The 23334-nt window shown below is 38.3% G+C and overlaps 2 protein-coding genes across 5 annotated transcripts in view; one reads left to right on the plus strand and one right to left on the minus strand.

Moving 5' to 3' along the window:
* The first annotated feature begins 247 nt into the window (after window positions 1-247).
* TSPYL4 (TSPY like 4) lies at window positions 248-4453 on the plus strand. The gene has a single exon (XM_078054839.1). The coding sequence runs from the start codon at window positions 343-345 to the stop codon at window positions 1585-1587; it is 1245 nt and encodes a 414-aa protein (XP_077910965.1). The 5' UTR covers window positions 248-342; the 3' UTR covers window positions 1588-4453.
* Window positions 4454-4740: 287 nt separating this feature from the next.
* The window catches only part of NT5DC1 (5'-nucleotidase domain containing 1), a 150241-nt gene continuing 131647 nt past the window's right edge, over window positions 4741-23334 (minus strand). For 2 of the 4 annotated variants that reach the window (XM_078054837.1, XM_036082232.2), the window contains exons 11-12: window positions 19211-19379; window positions 10078-11859 (exon numbers count right to left, since the gene is read on the minus strand). In XM_078054837.1, coding sequence (XP_077910963.1) covers window positions 11744-11859; window positions 19211-19379 — 285 coding nt within the window. In that variant the 3' untranslated portion in view covers window positions 10078-11743. Of the gene's footprint in view, window positions 5564-6435; window positions 6660-10077; window positions 11860-19210; window positions 19380-23334 lie in introns of those variants that run through there. The other 2 variants (XR_013441139.1, XM_078054838.1) reach the window with 2 other exon arrangements.

Raw genomic sequence — 23334 nt, forward strand, 5'->3', positions numbered from 1 at the left:
ATTAACAGTGTAGGTGGCTTAGAAATTCATTCAGAGCCTTAGAAATACACATTAACACAATTCTCACATGTTTGAATTTGGTCTGCACCCGGTCATGTAAGCCAAATCATTCCCAGACCGACGAAACTCACATCTTACCACAAAGACAAAGGCATACCCTTGACTGTCGCAATCACAAGGCTCAGCGAATTCTCGCGCGATGTGCCGACGCCGCTGCCGTGATGTCACCGGTTGCCATAGCAGCATCCCTCCCGAGTGGAAAAGAGGGGCGGTTTGGGGCGGAGCGCGTCTTCTGCGGAGGACGAGGGACGCTCTCCTCCTGCAGGTCTGCCTTCTACCAAAATGAGCGGCCTGGATGAGGGCAACAATCTTCCTGTCGCTAAAGACTGCGACCTGGCTACTGGCGACCATGCCCCGGGACATCCGGACCTAAACCAGTGCCCGGGCGAGGAAACCGAGGCGACGCCGGTGATGGCGGACACAGGTGAGGGCGGCTTGGAGACCGCCGCGGAGGGAGGCGCACCCCAGAACCCCGCTAGTTGTGCCCCCGTGCTCCGCGTTCGAGTTTTTGGGAGTCGCGGCCGTGTAGCGACCAGATCGGGCCAGAAAGAGGTTCTTGCCACGGAAGGTTTGGCAGCAGCCCCTGCCTCAGCCTCCGCCGCGGTGCCGACCGACAATAGCCAGGAAGATGGCTGTCCTCGTAGAGAGCCGCAGGGCCCTGCTGGGGAGAAAGCTCTAGAAGCCTGTGGCGCAGGGGGGTTGGGGTCTCAGATGATGCCTGGGGCGAAGGCCAAGGAAATGACAAAAAAGTGCGCCGTTTCAGCGGCTGCGGAAAAGGAGGGAGGAGCAGAGGAGGTGGTGGAGGAAAAGAAGGTGATGCAGAAGGAAAAAAAGGTGGTAGGAGGAATGAAAGAGGAGACACGGGGCAAGGCCCCGAAGATCAATAACTGCATGGATTCTCTGGAGGCCATCGATCAGGAGCTGTCAAATGTAAATGCCCAGGCTGACAGGGCCTTCCTTCAGCTGGAGCGCAAGTTTGGCCGCATGCGAAGGCTTCATATGCAGCGCAGAAGTTTCATTATCCAAAATATCCCAGGTTTCTGGGTCACTGCCTTTCGGAACCACCCCCAGCTGTCACCTATGATCAGTGGCCAAGATGAAGACATGATGAGGTACATGATCAATTTGGAGGTGGAGGAGCTCAAACACCCCAGAGCAGGCTGCAAATTCAAGTTCATCTTTCAGAGCAACCCCTACTTCCGAAATGAGGGCCTCGTCAAAGAATATGAGCGCAGATCCTCTGGCAGGGTGGTGTCTCTTTCCACTCCAATCCGCTGGCACAGGGGCCAAGACCCCCAGTCCCATATCCACAGGAATCGGGAAGGAAACACTATACCCAGTTTCTTTAACTGGTTCTCAGACCACAGCCTTCTAGAATTCGACAGGATTGCGGAGATTATCAAAGCAGAACTGTGGCCCAATCCCCTACAATACTACCTGATGGGTGAAGGGCCTCGCCGTGGCATTCGAGACCCAGCAAGGCAGCCAGTGGAGAGCCCCAGGTCCTTCAGGTTCCAGTCTGGCTAACTGATGACCTTGTGAGAAGCTCCTGCACAAGTCTCCTCACCACCTCCCCTTGAACCTATGCTTAGCCAACAGCATGCAGTCTTCTATCTGCTTTCTCTTCACACTGGAGTATTTTCTTTGGTTCTTCTAAATCTTCAACAATCAGTTGCAAGGTTGACTCTTATACGCTTGTGTTCTTCTTTCTCTGGACCTTCATGCTCTTCTGTATCCTGTTACATGTTCCAAGTGCATGGCCTTGCACTGCTTCTGTGCCATGCACATGATGCTGTAGATAGATAGGCACTGCCTTCCTTTGCATGCCTTGGGCCCTGTCTGTGACCATGGTCTTTTTCCCAGTTTTTTAAGTGGTTATCTACCACAAAGAAGCTTGAAATACCTTTGCAAATAACTAGCTGGGCTTCATACTTAATGCTGACTGTCCTCCTGATACCCATGTACTGTATGTCAAGTTCTTTGAATTTCACTGCTGCAAGATGAAGCTGATCTAGATGATGCCAGCCGTCAACCCAAACTGGACATTCTGGCTACCACTGACTGGCTCCTAGCTGCCTTCCTGGCCTGTGCCATCCACCCAGCTGGTTATCTGGCAGAATAAGGGAGCTGGTGGGGGCTACTAGGCATGAATGAGGTAACAGATGAGAGGTGTTCAGTGTTACTGCATTGGTCTTCTTTTGCCTTTGGGCACTCTGCTTTGTGAACAGGTACTGGTGAGTACGACGGTCTGTGCTATGGCCCACCCAAACCTGCTCTCGGCCTTCTGGGTCAGCTTTGCATAGGCACCACTGCCTGCTTCCTCAGCAACTATCTGTGGACTTAAGATCCCAGGCAGCACATAGGGAACTTCCCCTCAGACCCCCTACCCCATCAAATAGTTACCTATAAACCCAACTGGCTGTTGGGCAGGTTGGGCAGTCATACATGATAGTGCCCAAAGCAAGGCTGGTAATGGTTCACTTCCAGCAGTTAGGCTTTCTGAGCTGTAGCCAACAAACACCCTTTATTTGGGCAACTTTATTAGGTATCCCCCTCCTAACTCTTGCACTCATTCTCAGAATGACAGGATAAAGTTGCTAGGGTGGGGGCACTGAGGGAGAGGTGTTTCTGGTCTGTGGGGCCTCTTGGGTATCTGTCTCTATCTTTCTCTTCCCTCCCCCCACCACCTTGTTCTCTCTGCTTCCCTCTCCCACCCTTCCTCCCTCTCTCTCTGAAACAGTTACAGCTCAGAAACAGAAAACTAAACTGGCAAAAGCAGGCTTTTTGTTTAATTTGCTCTCACCTTGTGTCCAGAGGGAGAAAGGTACTGTACAATAGACTCCAGATCTCTTAATTGTGCTCTTCTGCCCTCATGCCTCCCCCCTACTTCCTTTTTAGTAGGGTCTGAAAGGAGACCTGTAGGTTGTTTAGTTAGGAGCAGTGTTCTTTTGGGCCAACTTTGATGACCCCACCCTTTTTCCCTGTCCACTTTCCAAAACCTGTGTTTCTTGAGTTTAGTTTGAGAAGCAGAGGGGAAAGACAGGGGGCCTCACAGTGATGGATTTAAGGCAGACCCAGAGTAGGGTGTGGTCTAAAGCAACCAAAACTTAGTTTCACTCTACTTTTTTAAACATGGAAATTTTTGGGGGGGGGGTGGCCTTGGATCACTTAGAAATAACCCCAGGGCAGCATTTTGAGGGTCACCTCTGTCCTCTATTTTATTACTGCTTTGATGTCCCCGGGGCCTCCATCCTATGGCCTGGCCTTCCTGGCTCTCCCTCCTCCACTTCCGCATTTCCTTCCCTGCTTCTCTCCCCAAAACAGGGAGCAGGCTGCAGTCTACACTGTGGGAGATGCCAGGCTTCCCTCCTGGGGCGGTATGGGGATGTGTGGTGTCTGGATTTCCAGGACAGGTTCCAGTAGGTGGGACAGCAGTGCCGTCAGGGCTCTCTTACTTGGGTGGTATATAGTGCTAGTAATGACTGCCTTTCTCCTTTTTTTTTGAAGGCCTTGCTCTAAGCTCTAAATGTGTTTGGGAGGTCTGGGCACAGCAAGTGGGGAGGATGCTGTGGGCTGAGGAACCTGAAAGCCCAGAAACAGAAATGAACCTGCTGTGGAGTAGTCTTGGAAAGGCACAGGGAAGACTGGATGGAACCCTGCAGGGTTGGGGATGGTGGGGAGAGTCCCTGAAGCTTTTCCCAGGAGAGGTGGGAGAATCAAAGTGGTTGATGTTTAAAGAGGATGCTTGGAGTAGTTTTCCCTAATTCCCTTGAATTCACCAGTAGATTTTTATACACAAAAATGCAAGTCTGGATGTTTTCTCTCTATTATTATAGGAGTGTTCTTTTCTATGTGGAAGATTAATGGTATATGCTCCTTATTTCACTGTATTTGAGCAAAATCCTATTAATTCCTTTCTCTGTTTTTGCTTGCTGGCAAAATTGACATTTACAGGCCTGCTTTTTGCTTGTAATTGAGAATGTGTGCAAAAATATCAAACTTGTTCCGTGCAGTATGAAACCTGTGAATATTCATTTATATTATCAGCTCCTTCTGGCCTGTCTGTATATATAGTTCTAAGAAATATAATTTGAATGTGATCTTTGAAATTTTGCAAATTGTTGCTTTGTCTTGTGAAAGTAATCTCAAAAAGAAAAACGTAACTCTATTGTCTTGATATTTCTTGCCCTAATAATAATGTTGTACTTGACATTTTATGTTCCTAACCAGTGTAAGTACTTGTAGAATTGCTCTGTCAAACTAAACAAGGATCATTAAGTACTTTAGTCTTCTTCTATGTGCTCAAAGGAAAAATAAAGTCTGTCACTCTGCTGTATTTCTTGTTTTCACCAAAAAATAAAAATAAAGTTCTGTGTTGTCTAGGCTAATAAAAGGTTGGGAATTCATTAAAGTTATCAAATTGTCACAGTAAGCATTTTCCTGAAGCTTCAAAAAAAAAAAGCCACCAAATTTCTAAGACATTTTTTTCTTGGAAAAGGGTAAATAAGAAGCCTAACTAACTGCATGCTCATGAACATAATTTTTCCTATTCAGCCAGTGCAGTTATTGAAGGTAATTGAAGCACCATTTCTTGATTTTAGTCACTTACTTAAAATACTGTTTTTAGTAGAAAACATTTTTGGCTTTTTAAGTTTTTATTTTAATTCCAGTTAATTAACATACAGTGTTATATTAGCTTCAGGTCTACAATATAGTGATTCAACAGTTTCATACATCACCCTGTACTCATCTTAGCAAGTGCACTCCTTAATCCCTATTACCCATTTAACCCATCCCCTCACTCCCTCCTCTCTGGTAGCCATCAGTTTGTTCTCTGTAATTAAGAGTATTGTTTCTTGATTTGTCTTTTCCCCCCTTTCCTTGTTTTGTTTCTTAAATTCCACATATGAATGAAATCATAATGGTATTTGTCTTTCTCTGACTTATTTCACTTAGTGGAAAACTTTTTTCTTTTATAAAGATTTTTATTTATTTATTTGACAGTGAGAGGTACAGTGAGAAATACAGTGAGAGAGGGAACACAAGCAGGGCGAGTGGGAGAGGGAGAAGCAGGCTTCCTGCTGAGCAAGGAGCCTGATGTGGGGCTCCATCCCAGGACCCTGGGATCATGACTTGAGCCGAAGGCAGCCGCTTAACGACTGAGCCACCCAGGTGCCCCAGTGGAAAACTATTCTTAATGCACCATTCTTGTTTACTACATTTATGTTAACTGATCTTTTCTCAGTGAGCTTAAGATAGACTTTTGGAAGAAATTAATCTTTGTGTATTCTGTAAGTGCTTAATTTCTTTTCCTACAAGTGTGTTGCTTTAAAAAGAATAACAAAAAAAATTGTGACTGACACAGTGTCTAGAAACAAATGATCTCAGACATCTCAATCTAATTACCAATAATTTTTGCTGTTCAGCAGTTGTCACATGAAGGTTTGGAAGCTAAATACTTCTGCAATCTCTGGAGTTGAGGGAGCTATGGATATTGCAAGACCTGTGAAAAGGAATGGTATTTTTAGCCATCTAAACAAAAATTTTACATAAATGGCCCCAAATTATTATTAAACAGACCTGCTGACTCTTGATGCCATCCATACTTGGAAGTTTTACTTAAGTATAATTTTTTCTAGGCCTGGAGAACTTTAAGTTTTAGAGAGCTAGGTTTTCTTTGCAAACTCTACACCCAACTTAATCCTAAATTTTCCTTATAGTGTTCATTTTACCTTTTCAATTTAGTGATTGATTTTTTTCTGCATCAACCACTTGTTTCAAGCATTTTCTCTTATCCTTTTCTGGACATGGTCAGAAAAATGTCATTTTTGTTGCCCTTGGTTTATTATCAGCTTTAACCAATAGTATTCATTTTTCTAGTAGGTTGGTGCCCCTTGTTTGTTAGAGTACCATGGTTTCTGTTCTGTTTAATAAAATTAGACTCAATTAGACATGTAGGTTTCACTTTACTAGTCAGTTGGTGTACTCCTATATCCCTGTTCCATTTCTTTTCATTGTCTTGTTTTTCTTTCTCAATTCTAGACCCAAATAATTCCTTATGCAGACCTTCAAATCAGTTCCGAGGTTCTCTTGTCCTCTGTTCACCAAAGAAATATCATTTGGTCTGCTCAGGCCATATTGCCGTTAGTAGGGTCATCATAATTTCCCTGGTGCCCACATAACAGAATCTCCTTGGGCATTCTTTTCCATTTCTGGGTATTCAGCTTAGACCAGACTGACAAAAGGCTTCTCTAACCTTCCTTACTCAGGGTCCCTTCTCCCCACCACTCCTGTTGCTGCTACTGCTTCTCCTTTATCTCTAGTTGACTCCAGTTTCTGTAATCAGTGTTTATCATAAAAACAAACAAAAATTACCTGTATTCTTACTGAATCCCCTGCTCCACAGAGTCACAGTTTGAGCCTTGGATATCTGATTTGCGTCAGAGATACCGTCTCTGGTTTGACAATCTCCAGAAATCTGAGGTATGTCCCGCACATCCGTTTGTGTTCTCATGTTACTTTCATAGTCCTGACACAGGTCTTACTATCTCCATTTAAATAGTTGAGAAAACAGGCTCAGAAAGTTGAAGTAAATGTGCCTAAGATGCAAGTCACAGAGACGTGAATTTTTTTATTTCAAGCTTACGGTATCTTCCATTATTATAAACATCTGTACTAAATTTGTCATAAAACAAAAATCGTATTTATGTGAATAATCAGGACTCAGTTGAAGTTATTCTTCATTCATTCATGATTGGTCTTTGAAAGGGGTACTTTTTTTTAACCACTTAATACAGGGTTCCATACAGTCACAGATTAAAACACTACTGAAATTTACAAATGCAATTTTTTTTTTTTAAAGATTTTATTCATCCATTTGACAGAGAGAGACACAGCGAGAGAGGGAACACAAGCAGGGGGAGTGGGAGAGGGAGAAGCAGGCTCCCCGCAGAGCAGGGAGCCCGATGCGGGGCTCGATCCCAGGACCCTGGGATCATGACCCGAGCCGAAGGCAGATGCTTAACGACTGAGCCACCCAGGCACCCCAATCTTGATAATTGCTACAAAAATGAATGAAATTAGCAGTTTGTTGCCTTCATCAAAGGGAGTAAATGTACCAAAAGGACTTTAAATATTATATTTATGAAATTTAGTTGCTAGGAACTATAAAAAGTGTTGACATTTGTATTAAATTGGAGAATTTGAGTATTTTTTAATTGATTCAACATGATTGCTTTTAATAGGCACTTAATAATTTATTTATTTTAATTAATTTTTTAAATTTTTTTTTTTTTTTCAGTACAATCTACCCCCCAATGTGAGGCTAAACTCACACCCAAGATCAAGAGTCTTCTGCTCTACCGACTGTGAGCCAGCCAGGTGCCCCATTCTTCTCTTTATTAAACTTTATTAAGCTTTAATCTTTACCAAGAAAGTGCCAAGGCCAAAGCACCGATAAAGTAAAATAAAGTCTTTTTTTTAAGACTCTGAGAACAGGTGCATGGTATAAGAACCTGACTGCCAAGCAGTCTATGTGATATTGTAGTTGTCATTCTAATTAATGACCCAAATTCTCTCAATAGGCCCAGATATCCCATCTCCCATTAAGTTTACTTGGATCGGTTTTCATTATTCCTTTTCCATTTTGGTTTCCTCAGCATCAAAGGGGAAATTTGCTAAGTATGCAAGGTGAACGTTTGAACCTGAATATGAAGAAAGAGTAGACCTGCTTACTAATAACTTTAGTTTATGTGGCTTCCAAGAAGAGTAGACTTCATTATATGTTTTAGGACTCCCATGGTTCTTGGTTCTCTATTTTACTCTTCCAGGTAAGTTCTATGTTATAGATCTTTGCTTTAATATTTTTTACTAAATTGTTACTTTAGGACAGAGCCTGTGTATTTCTAATCCCTCACATGTCCTAGCATGGTGTGACTGTTAAATTGAAGTGTGGTTTTAGACTGAGAATTTGCCCCGATCTTTTCCAATGTTGGCAGACTTTCATGTGTCAGTCAACTAAGGGCATGAATTTTGGGGTGAAACTTGGGCTCATGTATAGACTCTGTTCCTTAGTAACAGTACAATTTTGAGCAAGGATGTTATTTAACCTCTATGAATTTCAATGTCCTTATCTGTAAAATTTTAATAATTATACACACCTCATAGGGATGCTGTAGGGGATAAATAAGGAACATGAAGTAGCCTGGTGAAGAGTTAGCACTTATAGCCATTATTTTTTTGCCATTATTTCTAGAGACCAACAAGAGATACCTTTTTGAATTCACCCTATGTGGACTGGACCATGCCCAAGGATTTTCATGGGCAGCACAGTGGGTGAGTTAACTCTTGAATATATCCCAGTTTTGCACTAATCTGGAAGTCAACTCTTATGGTAACCTTCTTCTCAAGACTGAGAAGAGGTAAGGGAATGTTACTTTAACATCACATTTAAGAAAAAGCTATCCATGTGATTCTAATATAGTCAAGGTTATTATAACCAAAGAGAGTGTGACATTCTATTTTATGCTGGCTTGTTATATACAATAATCATATAGATTTTTCATTCAAACCAGTTCAATAAATGTGTGTGTATACATGTATGAGTGTGTATATATACATATGTGTGTGTGTATATATATATATATATATATTTTTTTTTTTTTGCTTTAAATACATGTATTTAAAGTTGTTGGATATGAAAATTGGTGGGGAAATAATACCTGATTTCAAGTTTAAAAAACTCAGAAGTATAGTTGACCCTTGAACAATATGGGGATTAAGGCCCCCTCCCCTATACATAGTCAAAAATCCATGTGTAATGTTTGACTCCCCTGCCAAACTAGACTACTAATACCCTACTGTTAACTGGAGCCCTTACCGATAACATTAACACATACTTTGTATATGTATTATATGCTATATTTTTATAATAAAGTAAGCTAGAAAAAAGAAAATGTTAAAATCATAAGGAAAATACATTTACAGTACTGTATCGAGAAATATTTGCATATAAGCGGACCCGTGCAGTTCAGACCCATGAATTTCAAGAGTAAACTTTAGTTGATTTTAGACTGCAATTCATGGTTTAACTGAAGTTTCTCTACCTCAATATTCCAAAAACCAAATTCTGACAAACTGTTACCACTGTGACATTCAGATCTTACCTCTGCTGATGAGACCAACAGTGGCCAGCAAAGAAAATCTAAAATCTCTTGCATTTATTTGTAGTTACCTTTCAGATGATGAATGTCTGCCTGTATGCTAATATTAAACTTAAGTCCTCCGTCCATTTACACAATTTTCCTGCTTTCTTGCTTCATTTAACTTTATTAAAGAATATATAGCTTTTCTTCTCTAATATCTTTTTAACTTTTATAGTGCCATTTTTAAATTATTTTTACTTTTCATATCCAATTAGAAACACTGGCACTTTTTAGAAAAAATGAAATAAAAAAACTTAAAAGTCTAATTATCCAACAGAAAAACAACATTCTTTAGAAGAACTGACTCTGCTAGAAGGGTATTAGGAAACTCGGAAATAAAACTCTAACTTTGTCTTTTGACAAGACGGAAAAAACTGAGGTCAGATTAAATATATACGGTAGCTTGTTCAGATCCCTGAGGGAAGTACGGGGAAAAGTAGGAGGGAACTTCTGATTTGAGTTCCATTTTTTTTCAATCCTTAGTGACCAAAAAAGTGCAATTAACATATTTTGGGGTTCTCATTTTTCATATTAATAATAGTAGTTTATAAGCATTTAAAGATACATTCTTGGGGCACCTGGGTGGCTCAGGCGTTAAGCGTCTGCCTTCAGCTCACGTCGTGGTCCCAGGGTCCTGGGATCGAGCCCCACATAGGGCTCCCTGCTCTGCGGGAAGCCTGCTTCTCCCTCTCCCACTCCCCCCGCTTGTGTTCCCTCTCTCGTTGTGTCTCTCTCTTTCAAATAAATAAATAAAATCTTTAAAAAAGAAAAAAAGATACATTCTTCTTTCCCATTGACAAAATAAATCCACATAAGGGAAAATAGCTTTATTCTTAAAGAAATTAAATTTCTATTTGTATACGTCAGACAGCATCTTTCACTTAGCCCTAAGCTGACTGTGTGTTCGTTATCATATTCCAATCAGATTTTGGAAATCAATTTTAAATACATTACCATATACTTACTAGTGGATATCAAACAGAGCTACTGACACTTGAGGAAAAAATTTCAGTAACTGTTTACCCACCCTGAGATACTCATTCCCACGATACATTTGGGATTATTTGAGCATTTAAAAATTTAATGAAATATTTATCTTTTCATTGCATGCATCATATGTTAAGTTCTCTGCTACAATCCAGGTAAAATAATGATAGTGACCATTGTGTTTTCTGACACTGTCCATGATGGACAGAGCGAAATTATAACATAAAGAGTAGCCAGGAATTTATTGTAAACATCTGGCTCCAGACATCTTGCCACAAGTAGCTACTATTCGAGGACTATACGAAGCACATGGAACACAATAATCCTGGATTGTAATATAACTATGAAATCTCTTAAAGCATTTTTCCCAATTCTTTTTTTCATTACTACCCCCCCCCCGAGAAAAATTAAATTCAACCAAATTAAGTTTAATTAATAAATTTAACTTTAAATTCTGTTTTTCCCTAATGAGAGAAATTAATGCTAAAGAGTAAGATTTACTGGGTAGGGTTGAGCTTTGGAGGGGCACAATTCATTGCATTATTTAATATTTTTTTTACCCCAAGAACCAATTTTTGTCCCATTGAGAATATATACCTTAAAGTGAATGAAAATTAATTATATAGCCTTTAACATTATTGGGGGGGAAAAACCCTTATGAGTAACATTAGAGGTTGAAATAGTTGGCTTCTCATCTCATTTCTGTCCCATACTGGCTGTGTGGTCTCACAAGAAATCCTCTTTAGCTCCTTGTTTTGGAAAACTTAAGAATAGCATAAAACCTGATAGCCTGGATAGCCTATTCTCACTAGACTCAGTATTTTTGGTTTTAAGTGGAAGGAACAGATAGAGATCAATTATTCTCAATTCTGGCTGCACTTTTCCTGGGGCAGGTAAAAGATGTCAATGCTCATCTATATTTCCAGACCAATTAAACCAATCTCTGGAGGTTATGGTCTAGCTAGTGATTCTTGAACTTTAGTATATGAATCCACTAATACTAAAACACAGGGTGCTGGGTTGCATCCCCGACATTTCTGATTCTGCAGGCCTTGCGTGGGGCCTGCAAATTTGTATTTCTATCAGATTCTCAGGTGATGCTGTGCTAGTGGTTTGGGGACTACACTTTGAGAACCACTGGTCTAGGCATATGTGTAAATTGTGTGTGTGTGTGTGTGTGTATGAATATATGTATATATTACACAGGTGATTCCTAATCCCCACATGAATCCTAATCTCAGAACTATTGGTATAGAAAATATTAAGGTTCTTTTCAGTTCTAAGATACTGAGATTTTAATGTAATGAGAGTTGTTGGGCATAAAGATGGTCTATACAGAAAGGAGACCTATGGAAAAAACATCAATTTCTTGGTCAGTTATCATTAAGAATTTGTTCCTATAAAGCATTTTATAGTATTTTTTGAAAGGTAACATTTTTACAGTAGACTTGCGGCATATATAGTTCTTCACTTAATTTTTCAGTAAAGACAGTTTATTTGGTTGTCAGTGTCTCATTATTTGATAAGATCAATGGAGGGTTTGGATAGTAGCCAGCTGTTTTTGAATTGCTTGAAGAAAACCTTGAAAATTTGTAGTCCAGGGGTAATTCTGGGAAAAAGAACAATTTTATTATTTTCCAGATCTCAAAAGGCCATTCATAAACATAAACAAATCAAAATTTGAGTCATTGATAATAAAACTTATTTTTTAGAATTTCGTGATTTTAATTTCTTTTGTCACCTGGATAGGTTGCACCTAACATGAAGAGTATAGATGTTTTTCTCCATAAAATTTACAATAATTTAAGTCAAGATACATTTAGAAGTTTTATAAATCATCTTCAGAGATCTAACTAGTGAGTTTAATTTTAACATTCTCTGTACAAAAGTTAACACATAAAATAGGCATGCTCATCTAATTGCTTTTTTTTTAATTTAAAAGTCTCTCAGGCTCTACTCAGAGCATCATGTAACTGGTAAATGAGAACTAATAATCTTCTTGGCCCCAGTAGTAAGAGAGTTACTAAGAATAATTTTTGAATGCTTAGATAAATAAGGATTTTAATATACACAATGTGGCAGCTTTTTCCATATGATAATCATCTCTCTCTCTCTCTCTCTCTCTCTCTCACACACACACACACACACACACACACACACACATACACTCTCACACATGTGCATGCACAGCCACAAGGGAAATTGGGAGAGAGAACATAAAATGCATACTTTATTGATGGGGAGACATTGTGACATCTTTAAATTTCTCAAAAGCTAGCCTTCAGATATCTTCTTCCCAAATTTCTTCCAAGGAAACATTACCAGAAATATTACAAGTGAAACGTTATGATATATGCCATGTTATGATACTCATTCCACATGCAGATGCTGGGCAATAATCCTTATTTCAAAAATCTCACAAGTAAAACATCATTTAGAAGTACTGAGTACTTTGAAAATGACACTAGCATAAAAATTATACTTTATATTAAATGCCAGTGAGAATCATCAAGTCCAAGTAGTTAATCCTTATGAGGAAAACATTAGTGCTAGAAATTGGGAAGCAGGAACACTGCCTGTCTGATGCCTGAGAAACCTAAGATGTTGTAAACAGAAAAACGTTCAATATTAGTGAATTTCATTGGTCTTGACTGCTCAGTTAGCTGTGGTATATTTTGAGCCACACATTAAAAAGGCATTGGAAAGTAAATTGCTAACACTGAGTTTCTAAAATCATATATCTGAGGTCTTGGATTTCTGATAAGCCACCAAAATGATATAGGCTAAGAGTTCAACCAGTTATCTTTTCCTCTGTCTTTCCTATACATTTGCTGAAGTAAATGTTTAGGTTTCTGCGTAGCTATTACTAAAAGGTTAAAAATGGTTACATTATCATGATCCTTATAAACCAATCATCATTATAATGTATATAGCTAGCAAGTGCAAACTTATAAAATCTATAAAAACGAGTCTTTGTATTTAAATGTCAATGAGATAACCAAACCTAACAAGATATTCATTAAGAAAGAAACATTTCATGAATACAAAAAGGTTTTAAGAGGCAAAGGGGGAGTATTTGTTTTTCACCTCCTATCTCACTTAAAGCAAACATTTTCTCTTCCAGGTAGCAGAAAAGATCTGTTAAGAAATCTGGGCATTTTATAACCAGGTGAGATCAGATGACTCTTCTATTAAAACAAGGATCTCCAGACTGGGGATTCAACAAGAGGGAAAGAATGGCATCTGTTACAGAAAAGTCATTTCTGGTGCTCTTTGGAAGAAAAGAGAAAGACAGACAAATCCTGAATTCTTATTTACCACAACAATATTCTATTAAACTCTGTGTATTAAATACACATCATATCAACCATATTAGCTAGCAATTAAATGAAGTGAGCCAAAATGAACAAATATTCTTGAACAGTAAGTTCAACATAAAATATAACAGAAACAGAAAAACTCTGGATCTTTTTTTTTTTAAAAGCTATTAGCAGGATAACATGTATATAAAGATTCTATCCTCAACATGTCTGAAGCCATGGCCATCAGTATTTTTCTCCCAGCCATTTTTCTTACTTGAGAAATAAGGTAAATTACACAGTTGTATCCAACTTTACTGAATATGTTACTGAAATAATCAATTTCAAGTTTTCTGTGAGACAGAACTTCTTTATGAGGAATGTGAACATAGCAGAGTGCTAACTTAAGAGACTAACATTTTGCTTTCTAAGAAGTATCCTGGACATCAAAATCAACAATTGAATATGACACATCAACTCTCTCCTCCTTTCACCACAAAAAATCGGTACACGTTTAGCTTTGTTTGACTGCTGTTAAGTCCTTAATATTTTCTCCTGAGAAAAGGTAGAAGACAAAAGCCCAGAGCCAAGTTCTTTTCCAGGGGGCTGTGGAAGAAAGCTTTTGGCAAATGAAAATGGGAGATACACTAATGTTAATACTGCTTCTTTAAGGAGAGGTAATTACCCCCAGAAGATGGAGAGGGGGTTATTTTCTCATTCTTCGGAGAAATATTTAAATCCTAGAATAATGAAGATTCACTTTACTTTGACTTTCTTACTATTTCATAACCATATCCCATTGAACCAGTTTTTATCCACGTACTATTGCAATAATTCATTGGCTTCGATTATCCCATTACTTTATTCTCTCACTATAAATTTGAATCACTTTGAAATAAAGGAAGAATGAAATAGAAAAACTGAAAATAATAGTTTAATTCTGGGCTAGCCCCTTCCTTCAAGTTACAAGTTCCATTTCTTTTACAGGAAAATTGTTTGTAAAAGGAAGAAATATATTTAGGTTATCTTTCTTTAATCTTATGTGTTTAAGCATGGAACGAAATGAAAATTAAACTATTCTTTTGAAACTAATGAGAATGAGATATTATTTTAATGAGGATATACTGACATATTGGATTTGTACGCTGGCATAGAGAATGGACTTTTTGGAAGGTTATATGTATTTTAGGGTTGTAATTATCATCATATCATCATCATCACCCTATCAATAATTCAGATAAATATTTTGCTTTACTTTCTCTCACATCCATCCTGTGAGAGAGGAAATGCAGCTTGCTATTATCCCCAATTCAAGAAAGAAGAATCTAAGGTTAGGGGGCGCCTGGGTGGCTCAGTCATTAAGCATCTGCCTTTGGCTCAGGTCATGATCCCAGGGTCCTGGGATCAAGCCCTGCGTTTGGGCTCCCTGCTCGGCAGGAAGTCTGCTTCTCCCTCGCCCACTCCCCCAGCTTGTGTTCCCTCTCTCGCTGTGTCTTTCTCTGTCAAATAAATAAATAAAATCTTTAAAAAAACAAAACAAAACATCTTTATCCGTTCATCTGTTGATGGACATCTGGGCTCTTTCCATATTTGGCTATTGTTGATAGTGCTGCTATAAACATTGGGGTGCATATGCCCCTTTGAATCACTATTTTTGTATCCTTTGGATAGATACCTAGGAGTGCAATGCTGGGTCATAGGGTAGCTCTATTTTTAACTTTTTGAGGAGCCTCCATACTATTTTTCAGAGTGGCCACACCAGTGTGCATGCCCACCAACAGTGTAAGAGGGTCCCTCTTTCTCTGCATCCTCACCAACAGCTATGTTTCCTGAGTTGTTCATTTTAGCCATTCTGACCAGTGTGAGGTGGTATCTCATTGTGGTTTGATTTGTATTTCCCTGATGCCAAGTGATGATGAATATTTTTTCATGTGTCTTTTGGCCATTTGTATGTCTTCTTTGGAGAAATGTCTGTTCATGTCTTCTGCCCATTTCTTGACCAGATTTTTTGTTTTTTTGGGTGTTGAGTTTGATAAGTTCTTTATAGATTTTGGATACTTTATCTGATAAGACATTTGCAAATATCTTCTCCCATTCTGTAGGTTGCATTTTAGTTTTGTAGACTGTTTCCGTTGGTGTGCAAAAGCTTTTTATCTTGATGAAGTTCCAGTAGTTCATTTTTGCTTTTGTTTCCCTTGCCTTTGGAGACGTGTCTAGCAAGAAGTTGCTGTGGTTGAGGTCAAAGAGGTTGCTGCCTGTGTTCTCTACTCGGATTTTGACGGGTTCCTGTCTCACATTTAGGTCTTTCATCCATTTTGGGTTTATTTTTGTGTATGGTGTAAGAAAGTAGTTGAGTTTCATTCTTCTGCATGTGGCTGTTCAATTTTCCCAACACCATTTGTTGAAGAGACTGTCTTTTTTCCATTGGATATTCTTTCCTGCTTTGTCAAAGATTAGTTGATCATAGAGTTGAGGGTCCATTTCTGGGTTCCTATTTTGTTCCATTGATCTATGTGTCTGTTTTTGTGCCTGCACCACACTGTCTTGATGATTACAGCTTTGTAATACAGGTTGAAGTCTGGAACTGTGATGCCTCCAGCTTTGTTTTTTGTTTTTTTTCAACATTACTTTGGCTATTCAGGGACTTTTCTGGTTCCATACAAATTTTATGATTGTTTATTCTAGCTCTGTGAAAAATGCTGATGGCATTTTGATAGGGATTGAACTGAATGTATAGATTGATTTGAGTAGCATAGACATTTTAACAATATTTGTTCTTCCAATCCATGAGCATGGAATGTTTTTCCATTTCTTTGTGTCTTCCGCAATTTCTTTCTTAAGTGTTCTATAGTTTTCAAGTACAGGTCCTTTACCTCTTTGGTTACATTTATTCCTAGGTATCTTATGGTTTTTGGTCCAATTGTACATGGGATCCATTCCTTGATTTCTCTTTCTTCTGCTTCATTGTTAGTGTATCGAAATGCAAGTGATTTCTCTGTATTGATTTTATATACTGTGACTCTGTTGAATTTCTGTATCAGTTCTAGCAGTTTTTTGGTGGAGTCTTTCATGTTTTAAAATCCTTTCTTTAGGGGCACCTGGGTAGCTCAGTTGGTTAAGTGTCCGACTTTTGATTTTGGCTCAGGTCATGATCTCAGGGTTGTGAGATACAGGCCCATGTTGGGCTCCATGCTGGGTGTGGAGCCTGCTTAAGATTATCTCTCTCTTCCTCTGTCCCCATCCCCCAATGCCCACTCACCCACACATTCTCTCTCTCTCTAAAAATAAATAAATAAATAAATAAATAAATAAATAAAAATAAAAAAATTCTTTCTTTAAAACTCTTAGGACTTTTTAAAAATTTTTCCAACAGAAAATGTTCATTTAATTTATTCATGTAGCTTATCGATAACCTTTGTTGCTGTATATTCTTTCTTGCATCTTCAGTCTTCCAACAGGGATCATTCTTTCTTTTGCCTGAAGAACAGTACACTAGTATTTTCTTTAGTGTAGGTCTTCTAGAGATAAATTTCCTCCATTTTTGACTGTCTAAAAATACTTTTCTTGGGGCACCTGGGTGGCTCGGTCGGTTAAGCATCTGCTTTTGGCTCAGGTCATGGTCCCAGGGTCCTGGGATCGAGCCCTGCATCGGGCTCCCTGCTCAGTGGGAAGCTTGCTTCTCCCTCTCCTACTCCCCCTGCTTGTGTTCCCTCTCTCGCTGTCTCTCTCTCTCTCTGTCAAGTCATTCAATAAATAAAAATCTTTAAAAAAAAATAAAAAATAAAAATACTTTTCTTTTATTCTTTAATGATATCTTTACTGGATGTTGACTACCATCAAGATTGATAGCCATTGTCTTTCAGCAATTTAAAGATACTGTTCTACTGTGTTGGCTTTTTTGTTTTTGGGAGAAGTCAGATGTCAGTCTAACTCTTACTCCTTTGAAATCAATGTTTTTAATTCTCTGGCTGCTTTTAATATTTCTTAATTATCTTTGGTTTTTAGCAGTTAACTTTGGATTTGTTTTTATTTATTTTGTTTCAGTTATTTGGACTTCTTACACCTTTGGCTTATTTCTTTTCATCATTTTTGGAAAGTTGTAGCTATTGCTTCTGGCTTATTCTCTCATCTCCTGGGGTTTCCAATTATAGAAATCTTATTCCTTCTCAGTGTATCTCCTATGTTGCTTAGTCCCTCTTCTTTATCTTCCTTTTTTCTGTATCTTGCTTTTTTTTTTTTCCTTCATGCTTCTTTCTGGATATTTTCTTTTGGCCTGTCTTCCAGTGCACTAATTAACTTTTTTTTTTTTTGTAGTTTTTAATTTTATTATGTTATGTTAGTCACCATACAATACATCATTAGTTTTTGATGTAGTGATCCACGATCCATTGTTTTCGTATAACACACAGTGCTCCATGCAGTACGTGCCCTCCTTAATACCCATCACCGGGCTAACCAATCCCCCCTCCCCCCTCCCCTCTAAAACCCTGTTTGTTTCTCAGGTCCATAGTCTCTCATGGTTCATCTCTCCCTCCAATTCCCCCCGGCCATTTTTCCCTTCCTTCTCCTAATGTCCTCCATGTTATTCCTTATATTCCACAAATAAGTGAAACCATATGATAATTGACTTTCTCTGCTTAACTTATTTCACTTAGCATAATCTCCTCCAGTCCCACCCATGTTGATGTAAAAGTTGGGTATTCATCTTTTCTGATGGCTGAGTAATATTCCATTGTATATATGGACCACATCTTCTTTATCCATTCATCTGTTGAAGGGCATCTCGGCTCTTTCCACAGTTTGGCTATTGCGGACATTGCTGCTATGAACACTAATTAACTTTTTAACTGTGTCTAATCTGCTTTAAACATCCATTAGTTTTTAATTTTGATTTTCTAATATTTCAAACATCTATTCTCTTTATTGTTTTTATGTCTCTACTAAATTTCTCAGTCCTTTCTTTTCTGTACTTGGCCATAGTAAATTTCGTTCTTTCTTTTTTTTTTAATTTCGTTATTTCTGTTAGTGTATAGTCTCATACCCTTGTGGGCCTAGCTATTTTTCATTATGTGCTGAACCTTATATTGTTTTTAGAAATAATATGAGTCCTAGACTGATGTTACCTTCCTCTAGAGAATATTCTCAATCCAGTTTTAGGGATTCAGCTGATCTAACACTGAGCTTTAGTTATCTTTAAGGTAAATTCAGGGTCTCAACACAGATTAAGAGAGTCCATCAGGTCCACCCCTCCTCTGGCAGACCTTACCTTCCACTTCCTATGCCTGTAGGCTCAGGAAGCTAATGAAAGGTCCATTTACTTTCCCTGGTGCCCTCTTTAGAATTAGCAAACACCAAACACTAAGGGAAAAGCAGCTCCAAAAGTCAGGTACACCTTACGTGGCTTCTTCAGGACCCTGTCCTGGTAATTTTTCCTTTTATCCTATGACTCCAAGCAGACTTAAAAAAAAAAAAAATCCAGTTTTTGTAGTTGGCTCCAGGAGACAGGCAGATCCTAATTACCTAGGTTGCCATAACCTAGGTGTATCCCAAGAAAAATAAATGCCATGGGAAGATTTTCTTCTTTCAAAGGCAAGAATTCTAGTACTTACAGTCATTACTGTTTAGTAACAGCTAAAGTTTTATAAGTATTTTTCTGCTTACCTGCTATTGCCTCAATACTTGGAATTGCAATAGTGCTGTAAGTACTGATTCTCTTACAAGACCATGTATAAACCAATGAGTCTTCTGTATTTTCCAGTCCTGAAACTGAATCAATAAAAAAAGAGCCCCACTTTTTAGATAATGTATTTAGAGGCTTTGCCTTTGATCCCTGAAACAAGAGAAGAGAACAATGAAAGCTATGATTAATTTTCAATGTCATAAGTTTTTCCCCCATTACGTAAATCAAATAGAAAAACTCCAGGAATTTCAGTAGTTTACCTTTAACCAAACCAGATACTATATAAAAAGGAAAACAAAGCTTAGAAGTTCTTTCCTCCTCTGGGAGTACCTAGGTGGCTCAGTTGGTTAAGCATCTGACTCTTGATTTCTGCTCAGGTCATGATGTCAGGGTGGTGAGATCGAGCTCTGCATTGGGCTCTGTGCTGAGCATAGAGCCTGCTTAAGATTCTCTCTCTCCTTCTCCCTCTGCCAACCACCCCCCTCCCACCCCGCCCAATGCTCTCTCCCTAAAAAAAAAAAATAAGAAGAGTATCCTCCCCTGGTTTTGTTTGGGAACCCTTTCTCATCCTTTGGGATCTGGCCTGGATGCCATCTACGACATTTTCCTTAACTGTCCCACTCTCAAGTAATCGATGAGGTCTTCTCCATTTTCCCACCCTGAGTTTATTCCTAATATACTACTACTCATGCTAACTTTAAATTATCGTACTATTTAATTACTTTTCACTTCTGGCAGACAATGAACTATAGGAGATTAGGAACTTTCTTATATATTATTGTAACTTCAAGACTTAATGTCTAGGTCAGAGCAGGGATATAAAAATTGTAGACTAAAAGATTCATTAAAAAGTACTTCTCAGTATTTTATGGATATGGAATAAAAGTAAGAATTGTAAAAACTCCCATCATATCCATATAATCTGGGTTATAAAATCTGTCATCTTTTAAATTTTTTTTTAAGATTTTATTTATTTATTTGTCAGAGAGAGAGAGAGAGAGAGAACACAAGCAGGGGGAGCTGCAGGCAGAGGGTCCTGGGATCGAGTCCCGCATCGGACTCCTTGCTCAGCAGGGAGCCTGCTTCTCCCTCTGCCTGCCGCTCCCCCTGCTTGTACTCTCTCTCTCTGACAAATAAATAAATAAAATCTAAAAAAAAAAAAAAAAAGAAGGAACTGTGTGTGACTGAAGCAGAAGTCTCTGATATTCTTAGCAAAGAGGCTTGCATAAATTAAAAACAGTATATGTATATGCTGAACAAGAGAATGGTGTTAGACTGACTTTTTAATAATGAATGGTCTTATTAAGATATCTCTGCTAATCCAATAAGCTCTTATGTTTGACACTTGTGATAAAAATTTTGAGTATTGCTCTGAAAAATTTGTATGTATATGTACACACATACACAGAGCTACCAAATCTTATTTCTCAATTACAGTGTAAGTAGATTTAATTAAGGATGAATCTATATAAGAGAGAGTATTATACATATGGAAACTAAGTTATATTGGATCTCTCTTTCTCTCCATACTTATATAAATTAGAAATGATCCATTTACAGTCTTGAAAAAGGAAAAAAAAAAAAGTACGTGTATGAATAATCATGTTAGGGTCACTGACCACCATGGAAAAGTAAGAAGTTTTCAAGAAAGACAAAAAGCCCTGAATATAACCAGTTTCCTCTACCTAACTTGTAACTTATTTTTATTAACAAGACTAACTACAAAAGAGCACTGAGAAAAAAAACCTAACAAAAAAAATGTCTCATAGAAAGTAATTTGAGGGCGCCTGGGTGGCTCAGTTGGTTAAGCGACTGCCTTCGGCTCAGGTCATGATCCTGGAGTCCCTGGATCGAGTCCCGCATCGGGCTCCCTGCTCAGCAGGGAGCCTGCTTCTCCCTCTGACCCTCTCCCCTCTCATGTGCTCTCTCTCTCATTCTCTCTGTCTCAAATAAATAAATAAAAAAAATCTTAAAAAAAAAAAAAAAAGAAAGTAATTTGAAAGAATCTAACTCCAAACTCATTATACCTTTTATGAGAATAGAAGAGAAAATGTTTTCAAAGCAGTGGTATTCAAATATTTACTATCACTATAGATAAAACTGAAAAATTACATAGCTGCAGCAGTCGCCAAAATAGTCAAATCATCAAGGTCAAGTAACATTTCCATTACATGGTGAACAGGCTTTGAGTAGACTACATTTTTTGAAAAGGAATAATATTTCCTTATGAACTATCCTTCATCTTAAGTGGGAACTGGCTTTTTTAAAAAAAATGGTCAATTGGTTTTAATCTAAAAACTACCCCAAACACAGCAATCTAGAAGGGTAAATTTTTTTCCCCACACTTAACTCCCTAATTTTTATTATTATTATTTTGTCTAATGGGTAGTTAAAAAACAACTTGGTCTAATTTTCTTATCTGTTTTTTTTTTTTTTTGGAAGATTTTTTAGAAGGGAATGAGGACACAATTATTATTTATTGCTTTCAATGTATCTGGAACATAAAGCCAACAAACTGATACAAATTCAAATTACTGGTTCTTTTAAAAAATATGCTTTATTTTTTAGCTACCCACTGGAGTACTGAGAGAGAAGTATGTCTAGTAGGCCTAACCACAGTCCCTGCCCCAGATATACTCTTCATTCTGGGAATTTCTAAAGGGTAGTGGTTATGTTCCAGGCATAATTCTTTTTTTTTTTAAGTTTTATTTATTCAAGTAATCTCTACACCCAGTGTGGGGCTCGAACTCGCGACCCTGAGACCAGAGTGTCATGCTCTTCTGAATGAGTCAGCCAGGTGCACCGGAGGCGTAACTCTTAACGAAACAGTGTTTGTTTCTGACTGAAATGCCAAATAACTGTTTACTAAAATAAAGATTAAAGTTTATTTCATGATAGTACAGAGTTGTCTAATGGAGTGAAGCTTTAGTGAACAATATTCATCCCAGTTTATGTTTTTCTAATCTAACTCATAGAAATGTATCTCAGACTATTTTATTAGTAAATCAATTTAAAAATACAGACTCAGTTTTATCAATCTGATTGCTTGCAGGTGGTATCAATATCACCATTGTTTTAATTTGTGCTTCCTGGATTACTAGTGCGGACAGGTATCTCCTCCTGTGTACGCTTTCCCTGTCAGTCAACTGCTGGATACCTTTTGTCCAGTTTCTTACTTCAACAGATAGAAATTCACTTGTTTTTTATTAGGTTCAACCATAAGAAAGTCCTGACGTTCAACTATTTTAGACATACGAAAAAGGGCAATTTCATAAGGTTCCATCTAGATGGATGTTGTAAGACCCTTTGCCCTGTCTTTTACCCACTGGTTAACAGTATTCCAGGTATCTTGAACAAAAATATTTAATAATGATACAAAGTCATTTTTTTTTCTATTTTTAAAAGATTTTATTTATTTATTTGTCAGAGAGAGAGGGAGAGAGAGACAGAGAATAAGCACAAGCAGGGGGAGCGACAGGCAGAGGGAGAAGCAGCCTCCATGCGTAGCAAGGAGCCCGATGCGGGACACGGTCCCAGGACCCCGGGGTCATGACCTGAGCCGAAGGCAGATGCTTAACTGACTGAGCCACCCAGGCGTCCCCAAAGTCATTTTTTCTACTTATTGTTGCCCATTTGGATTCTAACTTGAGAAATTCTTCCCTACTCTTAAGCCCACAAAAATATTTTCATAATTTTCCTCAATTATTTTTACAGATATATTTCTTATTTTCAGGTCTATAATCCATTTAGAATTTATACAAGGGGGAAAAAGGGACTCATTTTTCTCCATATATTGGGACTACTTACTCAGTGCTATTTAGTGAACTATCTTTTCCTGCTGATTGATAATCCTCTATCATGCATCACATTTACATGGTAACTTGGAATGTGATCAAGGGTCCTATGTCTGGGTTCTTTTTCCTCTGTTCACTGACCTTTTTATATATTTTGTTATTAGTACTATATTAAAAAATTACCTTAGCTTCCTAACATGTTTAGTATCAAATAGGGTGAGATTCCTCCCCTTTATTATCCTGTTTTATAAAATTATCTTAGCTATTTGTGGGCCTTCTGTTTTCTGAAATCCTCCTGGGATTTTGTATAA

Source organism: Halichoerus grypus, chromosome 9, assembly GCF_964656455.1.
Source record: "Halichoerus grypus chromosome 9, mHalGry1.hap1.1, whole genome shotgun sequence".
Lineage (NCBI taxonomy): Eukaryota > Metazoa > Chordata > Mammalia > Carnivora > Phocidae > Halichoerus > Halichoerus grypus.